At 40.0% G+C, this 10,809-nt stretch overlaps 1 protein-coding gene across 1 annotated transcript; it reads left to right on the forward strand.

Annotated features, from left to right (window-relative positions):
• The first annotated feature begins 4,727 nt into the window (after positions 1-4,727).
• On the forward strand, positions 4,728-6,632 carry LOC115157768 (prostaglandin E2 receptor EP4 subtype-like). Its single transcript, XM_029706203.1, has 2 exons — positions 4,728-5,589; positions 5,762-6,632. Exons 1-2 carry the CDS (start codon positions 4,735-4,737, stop codon positions 6,383-6,385), a joined length of 1,479 nt encoding a protein of 492 aa, XP_029562063.1. The 5' UTR covers positions 4,728-4,734; the 3' UTR covers positions 6,386-6,632.
• Positions 6,633-10,809: the final 4,177 nt, after the last annotated feature.

Here is a 10,809-nt window from a genome sequence, read left to right on the forward strand (position 1 = left end):
ACCCTTCCCCACATTTGTGCCCAGACACAATCCTATCTCGGATCTCTACAATTCCTTCGACCTCATGACTTGGTTTTTGCTCTGACATGCACTGTCAACTGTGGGACCTGTTTTAGACAGGTGTGTGCCTTTCCAAATCATGTCCAATCAATTGAATTTACCAGAGGTGGACTCCAATCAAATTGTAGAATGAACTGTATGTTTGAATGCCCAGTCATGTTCATATAATCTCAGACATAAATTACTGCAGTTTAAGACCATCCATAGAACATGCTATATTCCAGTGAAAATGAAAATCATGCACTCATAAATGTAGTTGGTCTGCTCAAAGTGTAAAACACAAAAGGGGACCTATTTGCATATGTTATGGTCTTGTATTTCATATATGTATTTCATGGCACACGAGACACCTGTGTGATTTGCGCCTGTCTCATTGGTCTAATCCATTGAAAAGGCCACGGGGATGCCACGTCTATCTCCAGAATGGGCTCTCTCCCACCATTTCATGGGTATTCATTGTTTCATAACTTCATTGTGTGCATTGTAACATCTATCAATTCCCCATTACGTACATCATCAGTAGTAGCCTACATTTATCGTTAATTCCCATCATTTCTAATCTGCAATGTTTGTTTAGTTATGGTCATTTTTAATGCATTCAAAATATTATCATTACAGTCATTTACCGTTCGTTCCTCTTGGACATGTATATTGCAGAACTCAAAACCTATGCTACACTTGTGAGAAACACGTTTTTGTTTATTTCATTGCATTTACGAGTTTTGTCAATTTATTCATAATCTTTTGTTTGAAACACTCCTTTCAGTGTTGAGTAAGGAAATCTCACCTGATTACGCATATAGAAGTAGGACTAGCCCGCCTGGCCTGTGCGCAAAATGTTTATTTGATTTGTAGATTAAAAAAAATTGGCCTATAAATGTGCCCATTTAGGGATGTCTGAAAAGTTTTTCTGATTGTTAACTTGCCACCACTAATGAGCTGTGGAGCTTCTCAAAGTATTTTTTTCTTCACCTCAAACAGCAAGTAAATTGAGAATGACAATAGTTAAAAAATTTGAACAATATTTCCAGCTCTCTCCCTTTGAATAACCACTCAGCATGAAATGGAAAAATGTAATGCTCTGATCCAGTGGAAACCTCATAAAACACCTGATTACTTCTTACCCCTTGCATAAATAGCCTATTTTTTTAAATTTATTTTACCTTTATTTAACTAGGCAAGTCAGTTAAGAACAAATTCTTATTTTCAATGACGGCCTAGGAACAGATTTGTACCATGTCAGCTCGGGATTCGATCTTGCAACCTTTCGGTTACTAGTCCTACAGCTGTGTCTGTCCCAAGCTCTATGTCTGGCTTTATGTAGGTTATTATTACATAGTTGGCAATGGCAATAAAAGTTACTTTTAGATTTATATAATTTTCATTTAGATTTAGATAGAATGTAGGTTAACCACAGACAATGATTTTGAGATACAAAGACTATTTATTATAAATGAAATGAAACTGTTCTACAAAAATGTGCATACGAAAATCATAACTGGCACACAGATTGGTATAAATGGTAAGATAGAAATTGGCACTCCAAATAGAAAAGGTTGCCGACCACTGGTGTAGCCTATTAACGGCAACTTCAGGAGAATACCGGCAGAATCTACGAATGCCAGCAACAACAAAAAGTAAGCAGAAATGCCCACAGTCATAAAGCTAGGTAAGAGACCGTTATTAAATATGTTTAAGTGATTGATAAGACTGAACTAGATCAATGATAATTCAATAATCAAGATTGGTGTTGGACCTTTAACCAATAGCCTAACAAATGAACAACTCTTACAAATAAAGTACAAAGACCTATGTTTTGATTATCTTTATTAAGACATCTTCTATATCAAATTTCAGCCAGCCAGAGCTGCCTGCACGCCTGAACCCCACCAGTCTAGTCAATAACTCAACTCTCTCCCCAACACAACTTCCTTCCCATCTTCATTTTTTTTATGTCTCAAGGGAAAGGTTTGGAAATCAAACGTTTAATAAAAAAAACACACATACACCTCCTACACATTAATATACAGAAACAGTCCATCCTCCATATAATTAATATCATAGGCCTAATAGTACTGTAGAGCTCTTTTTACTTACACACAATAGAGCTGGGTCACCCCGTCCTGCCCCTAGGGGTCCACGGCCCTGCAGCGCCACAACCCAACACACCCCACTCAGCTTTAGGATCTTAGTGAAATATTCATTATTGGTTTCAGGTGTGTTGGGCCAAGGCCAGAGTGACAACCAACGGTACTGTAGACCCCCCCTAGGGATTGCCTAAATAGGTATCTCTCCAAACGTGGGCATGTTTTCAGTACAGACTCCTTTTGTCGTACAGTATTCCATATAACGAATCCATACCTTATGAAAGTTGCACAGTATACCCTTAATCTTGTAATAAATCAAATCTAGTGATATTGTGGGAGGATAACCAACCTTCCAATTAATGGCAATGCATTTCTTAGCCGATATAAATGCTAGGTTACACAGTTTCTTCTGATAACAGTCTCCAGAATCAACATTTCCAAGCAAACAAAACCAGGGAGAATCTGTAGACATGCTGAGATAAAAGAACATACTCTATGCCAGAATTCAGCCAGCCTTCACAAGACCATCAAATATGTCCCCTTTTGTGTTTTACACCTCCAGCAGAATAATGACATTTCTGAGTCCATGATAATTCAGTTTAACTGGCATATAGTATGTTATATGGATGGTCTTAAACTGCAGTAATTTATGTCTGAGATTAAATGAACATGACTGGGCATTCTAACATATCTGTATCCATTCATCATCATCGTAGCGTATCCCAGGTCTTCCTCACATTTTTGTTTTACGTGTTTTGTGTCATCTGGAAAAGCCACTATCAACCCTTGATACACTTTGGAAATCAACTTTAGGGGTTTAAAAGACTACCTAAAAATAGTTTAATTCTTTGAAGCTTCTTGCTTGTCCAGTGTTCGCTGCACAGAGAGAATAAAGTGTTATATCTGCAAAAGTTCACCTCTATGCCGTCCCCGGTTGTCCCTAGCTTCCTGACCCTGATGAGACCCGTCACCATCTGATCCTGCTCAGATGAGGCATTACAAAGAACTACCTTGGTTATACCTTTATACATTATATTATCCACGAATAGAATCAATGGTTCAATAATTGAAAATACCATTACTCCCTGATCCCAGACTATAGCCTACCCATCAATTCAAGATGGAACGTTGTATCCATTCACTGGTTGTTATAATATACTGCAAAATTCCCCTGAGCTCCGTAGACTGGTCTTCCCTGGCTGTCTGACCCTGCAGGGACACCTGTCACCTTCTGATCCTGCTAAGACATGATGAGCATAGTGTTGTGTACTGACTGTGGACCATGACAGTGAAGCCTGTAGAGCTGTTTATACCGTGGCAGTGTGAAAAGTAGGGAATTAGCTAGGGAAACTGACATATCAACAACGTTACATTGCTATACTGACTCTTCAGCGTAATGTGAGTTTTTATTCAACTTCAGAATATATCGGTCTTCAATCGTTTGGCCGCTGGTTTCATCATTTCATTCAGGTCTAGTGTGATTGAGGCAAAATGAATAGCTAAAGTTAGTGAGATGGCTAGTTTTTATTCTGTCAAACAGAAGTTACTGACTAGATCAGTCAACTAAAGAGTAGCCAGTTTCTGCTCTGCTTTTACAACTCTGAGAAAATGCTCAACACAGACAGCAGCTGCCTCTGTTAATCTCTCCCTTTGCCTTAACACAGCCTTTCCACATGCTCTGTGTTGTCCATGTGGTCCTAAATCCAGCTGGCTGAAACCTGGAAAACAGCCTACCCCGCATGGTCCTAAAGCACACCTTTGCGAGCTTTGTATCACAGCACAATGATAAAACTGGTGGGGACAAAAATGCAATTTCAGAATGTGGGGGAGTCATGTCCCCAGTGAAAGTTGCGCCCCTGCCCCAATGTATGATCTATAAAAGCATAGGTGTGGCTCAGATCACCTGGGCTGTGTTGCTGGGCTGTACACTGAGTAGACAGACTATGTCTACTGTTGAATAAAGACGAGTTTAAAACAAACGGTTGAGCATTCATTGTAAACATATTCACAGACTTACTTTCCAAGGATAGACGTTTGGCACAAATATAATTTTTCTGTGTTGAAGTCATGCAGGGTCCATTATTCAACCTAGAAGTATGATAGTATCAGGCTGTATCACATCCGGCAGTGATTGGGAGTCCCATAGGGCAGCGCACAATTTGCCCAGCGTCGTCCGGGTTTGGCCGGGGTAGGCGGTCAATTTGTTCTTAACTGACTTGCCGAGATGAATAAACGTTCAATGTAAAAAAATAAATAATAATGTAGGCTACACCTCGTGTGCCTGACGTCACATTATTGACATCAATGGGTGTGTGCGAGCGAACAGCTAGTAGCTTAAATACCAGCAGCAGCGTCAGGAGCGGTTGTAGACACAGCTCAAACCAAACCATACTGTTATGGGAACTGTTTGAGTTTGCTGGTAGGACGAAAACAAAGCCCAGCAACATATGTTCTGTGGTATCGTAGGCTACGCTTTCTTTTATGTTGCTTTTGTTGTGTTCTCTTGTAAAGATACCGCATGGTGTTGAAGGAATGTTTCTTAGATGTTGAAGCTATCAAGCTATTATGTTTCAGTTTTAATTTAAGAATGATGAATTATTCCGTCAATGACAATGGCTCGAACATTTCAGAACTACTCCAACCGCTCTGTGTCACCTACAACCACAGCACTTTCCCACCTCTGCGACTGGAATCCAAATCCCTGGTCACTTCAGCCACTATGTTCGCTGTTGGAGTCCTGGGGAACCTCATTGCCATTGTTGTGTTGTGCATCTCAAAGAAAGAACAGAAGGAGACCACTTTCTATACGCTGGTTGTTGGAATGGCTATCACGGACCTGTTGGGCACCTGTTTCACCAGCCCGGTGGTTATTGCCACCTACATAGTCCAGAGGTGGCCCGGCGGAGAACTACTGTGCGATTTATTCTCCTTCTCTATGCTGTTTTTCGGCTCGGCTGGAATGTCCATCCTGTGCGCCATGGCAGTTGAACGATACCTGGCCATAAACTACGCATACTTTTACTCTCAATATATTGACCGGACAATGGCGCGTTTCGCGCTCATGGGCATCTACCTGGCCAACATTGTGTTGTGCATCATGCCCAGCTTTGGGTTCGGGAAGCACATGCGCCACTTTCCAGGCACTTGGTGTTTCTTGGACTGGAGGGCGACGGACCCCCTCGCCGCCCCGTATTCGTTTCTTTACGGTGGGTTCATGTTGCTGTTGATTGCGGTGACAGTTCTGTGCAACTTCGCAGTGTGTCTGTCACTTGTGAGGATGAGCCAGAAGACGCTGATAGTGAGAGCGAAGGTGTCCGCGAAAGGTGGCTCACTGCGCGGGTTCCTGCCCTCTGTCACCAGCCTGTCCGCAGCTGAGATCCAAATGTTCTGGCTGCTAATATTTATGACCATCGTTTTCCTGGTGTGCTCCATTCCTTTAGTGGTAAGTAAAAAGCATCAATGGAAATTTCATTGAAGCTATTGTGCATGCCATGGGTATGTGTTTCAAATATGGACAAAGCTATGCAACACAGACATGCATGAATAGAATATTACTGAACAATTGTTTGCTTTATCCACACATACTATTTTTATATATTCTCTCAATCTGACAGGTGCGCATCTTTGTAAACCAGCTGTATGGTCCTGCCTACATCTGTGCTGGAGTGAAACCGGATTACCGGAGTGATCTGGTGGCCATTCGCTTCGCCTCGTTCAACCCCATTCTGGACCCCTGGGTCTATATTCTCTGTCGGAAGAACCTGTTGTTTAAGGGCTGTGAGAGGATGAAGAATACAGTTGGAAAAGTCAAGGCGGGGCCTGGGCCTACTTTAGTCTGTGCTGGCACTGGCAGTCAACATTCACACCTGTCATTTGAATGCACTAACGAGACCAGTTATGTGTCATTATGCACAGCCAACTACAGAAACGAATTCGAGAACCAGGTTACCACCAAAAGTAAATCGTTTACAGACTTTACCATGCGTGAAGCCTGGGACTTTGACACAGCGCGGGATAACTTCCATCCGTTTAGTGTCGACCAAACTGCCGTGCGCAGCTTCCAGGCGGAACTTGCTGTGGTGTCCAAACCGGCCATGATGGCGCCAATGCTCGGGGGCAGTAAGGCGCTTCCGGCAAAGTGCATACCAGCAGGTCTCCATAGCCATGTCAGTAAAGTGGACATAGTCACCTGTACCTTCAGCACACCTAGCTCCTGTCATTCGGAGAAGTGCCTCTGAGCAACTGTAGGACTGTGGTATCCTCTACAAAACATGAATGTTTTCACATTGACTTTAACAGCAAATATCTGAGATGCTGACAGCCAGACATACAACGGGTCATTTTCCGCAGCAAACGAGGCGTTCTAAGGACGTCCAGGGGACCAAGACACAAGCCTTTTGACGTTCTGGGGATGTCCAAAGGACTTATTTTTGTTTGCAGGGACCTTGATGTAGCCTTGATGTAAGATGCAGTTTTAAAATTTGTAACGCAATTCTATTATTATCATGCCATATGGGTACAATAGGCACCTACTTGCCTTCACGACAGAATTCTCTTTTACTTTTTTAATTCAATGAATATAAGAATGTAATTTTTACACATTGGTTCCATTTTATAGGATCTTCTTGATATATTCAGATGTCAGTCTTTGAGTGACCAGACAGCGTTTTGGTACATCAGAAGTACATTCATTTCCAATGTAATACTGCATTTGCCTTGTAGCATTGGGTTGCAGAGGCAGTTGCAATGCATTCTGTGTACTGTGTGGTGCATACATTGGATATATCCAACGTATGCATCAAATTGTATGCATAGACTTGACAGAAATAGTAGCAAAAGGTGTTTGTTGAAATTCTCCTGCACACATATCCAGTAAAAAAGTTTAACTGCAGAATATATTTCCCAGCATTGATGCAATGACACTGTCGGTCTAATTGAAATGTTAATTAAGTAATTGGAAGTGCTAATTCTTTCTGTGCCATCTCAGTGTTGCATGTAGGGAGTAGTAATTGAATGTACCAACATGTCAAACTTTGTTTTTTACTGTTGAATGTTTTTGATGACTTAATAACTGTGAGTGATGATCAACTTTCCTATTTAAATGTGTTTTAAAACGATTGGAAAATGAATTCAGATCTCGTGAAAAAATGGTGTCATTAGTATTGTGCGTTTTTGAATTTTCTGAGAATGAATGATTCTGAACAGTAAAACTTGTTACCTCAAGGATGTTTAACTAAATGCAGTTAATGAGTAGTGAGTGAATGACATAATAAGCATATTACGGAAAGTGCACATATTAAGGTGATCAAACAGAATCAGATCCGACAACAGTTACGAGTCATCGTAACTTGAAGTGACTTGGCATCAAGTTTTGCGGTCTAATCTATTAAATGAAGCACAGGCCATTTTATGTATTTGTTGAGGTCTTATATTTATTGATATTTTTCTGAAAACAAAAGCAATGAACACTTGTGTTGAGAGATCATCAACCTGATAATGGTTTACACTCTTCGAACGTTGATGAGAATTCCTGTGGATTATTGAGGTGAAGACGTGTGATGCCTTCTTGAGATGAATAGTGTGAACTGAACACCTTTCAGGTTGCTGTATTTCTGTATCCAACCTGTAGGGGGCACTATGACACAAGGAAAACTACCGGTAAAACCACTAACTGAACAGGACTGTCAAATCAAGTCAAAGTTTATTTGTCACGTGCGCCGAATACAACAGGTGTAGACCTTAAAGTGAAATGCTTACTTACAGGCTCTAACCAATAGTGTGAAAAAAAGGTGTGTGTGGGGTGGTAAGTAAAGAAAGAAAACAACAGTAAAAAGTCATTTGAAAATAAGAGTAGCGAGGCTACATACAGACACCAGTTAGTCAGGCTGATTGAGGTAGTATGTACATGTAGATATGGTTAAAGTGACTATGCATATATGATGAACAGAGAGTAGCTGTAGCGTTAAAGAGGGGTTGGCAGGTGGGACACAATGCAGATAGCCCAGTTAGCCAATGTGTGGGAGCACTGGTTGGTCGGGCCATTTGAGGTAGTATGTAAATGAATGTATAGTTAAAGTGACTATGCATATATAATAAACAGAGAGTAGCAGCAGCGTAAAAGAGGGGTTGCCAGGGGTTTCCAGCCAACCTGGAAAAAGTGCTTTAAAAAATGTGTGTTAAAGGCTGTTATCCATGCTAGATCAAACAATGATGGGGTGATACACAAAGTTAGGCATGATGTCACATGAAATGTAGATTTTTAAGGCCATTTGCTTGTGGTCAAAGGTCAAATCTGGTGAAAATAGGCATAAATTGACACACATATCCTGAAATTCACAACAAAAACTGAGGGGATTATCAAACATAAACACTTAGACTATGGAAAGGATGCATTGGATTTTTGTTTTAGATTCCGTCTCTCACCGTTGAAGTGTACCTATGATAAAAATTACAGACCTCTACATGTTTTGTAAGTAGGAAAACCTGTGAAATCGGCAGTGTATCAAATACTTGTTCTCCCCACTGTATATAACATAAACATACTGTTGACATATAGGCTGTGCAGGTGTAATGGAATGTTTTGCCTTGTGTGGTAGGTTTTGTGGGTTTTGACACTAACGGTAGTTATTTGAGTTTTTACACTTATGTAGCTGTCATAACCAGCCATAAAATAACGCAACATACAGTATGTCACAACAGGTGTAAATATGTGTCATGACAGTGCTATGACCATGTTATGACAAGTTATGTCAGCTGTTATGACATTATGATACGGTTATGACTGTCATAACGTGTTATGGTGCTGGGTGTCAAGTAAAGTGTTACTAAATATAAAGAAAAAAATAATGGTACTATATATACCATATACGTGGACTCTACGAGGTGTCAAAAGCGTTCCACAGGGATGCTGGCCCATGTTAACTCCAATGCTTCCCACAGTTGTGTCAAATTGTCTGGATATCCTTTGGGTGGTGGACCATTCTTGATACAGACGGGAACTCTTAAGTGTGTTCTTGACACACTCAAACGTGTGCCTGGCACTTGCTACCAAACCCCGTTCAAAGGCACTTCAATCTTTCGTCTTGCCCATTCACCCTCTGAATGATACACATACTGTACACAATCCATGTCTCAATTATCTCAATGATTTAAAATCCTTCTTTAACATGTCTCCTGTTATTCATCTACACTGATTGAAGTGGATTTAACAAGTGACATCAATTAGGGATCATAGCTTTCACCTGGATTTACATGGTCTGTCTATGTCACGGAAAGAGCGGGTGTTGTTAAGGTTTGTACATTCGGTGTACACTCAGAATCCGTGATGGCAGATTACTGAAGATAAGTACAGTAATTTGTGAGATAAAATAAATACACATAATTTCTAAAGCATTTGATGACATCTGCTCTGTGTCACCATTCTATGGGAATTTAGCCACCCTCAAGTTTGTCAGGGTAAATACATCCAAGACAAACGAGTTATGCAGGGCCATCCATTGGTTTTTCAATATCATATGTAATGAATCAGATGTAGATATAGTAAACATAAACATTTGTATCTGGTGATCAATTTAGAAGATTTTCACTGAATATATCATCAAAGTGTGTGTTTTTTTTTTTTTTTTAATCTCAAGTTGTGTGCCTAATAGATATTTTCAATTTTCCAAATTAATAGAAAAAAGTATGGTAGCTAGATTTACACTGTAACCAAGGTACAATATAGTGCTGTTGCTCGCATACACTAAAAGCTTAATTGCATTCATTTCACAACATGATTGAAATGGAAGATATTTTCCATCGCATGGCTTCAGTCGTAATTATGATCATACCTTGATGAATGTTAAAGAGAATGTTCCACATACCCACACAACCTCCGTCAATATCTTAGTACAGACATTTGATTTTGTTAGTATTACAAATCAACCAATAAACAGTCATGAAGGACGTTGCCATTTTCCAAGTATGTGCAGTATATTTAAGTATACATTTGTATGTTATTCATATGGCCGCGAATACGAATATGGCCGAAATCTATCATTCCCTCAACAATGTTAACTTTGACTGCATTAGTTCCAATAGCTCTTCCTTAGTTCCAATCCCTCCAATATCTCTGCCTCAGAATGTTTGACCCTCACAAGGTAAAGTGTATAAGGGAGAGGGGGATAAATTGAGCCATTTTTACATTCAGCATCACTCCGTCAAGGGAAATATATTATTCTTTCTAACAAAGAGATCTACATCCATTTCAGGATGTTGTGTATCCCTGGAAATAATCAGAATTCATGAAAACATTACAGTTTTGAAAACAGCTTGTCTTCGGCACAACTTACAGTTAAGCTGCCTACATAATTTCTGTACTGAATGAAATATTACCACTACCTTTTTAAAACCATGTCTATCTTTATTTCCCAAACACAATTCAGCACAGTTTTTAAAGTGGTGCTCACAAGCCAAAATGGGTCCCCGTTTTTGTGTACTACGTCATCCGATTGTTTACTAGGTCATCCATTTCGAGTCAAATGTTACGAATTTTGCAATTGTATGATATCATACGAATTTTATAATTCATGTGATATGATACAAATAGGATCCCAGAGTAAATCTTCAACACAGGCTTAACACCTAACAAACACTTTGTACTTTTTTAAACTCTTTCAACATA

Source organism: Salmo trutta, chromosome 21 (genome assembly GCF_901001165.1).
Source record: "Salmo trutta chromosome 21, fSalTru1.1, whole genome shotgun sequence".
Taxonomy (NCBI): Eukaryota; Metazoa; Chordata; class Actinopteri; order Salmoniformes; family Salmonidae; genus Salmo; species Salmo trutta.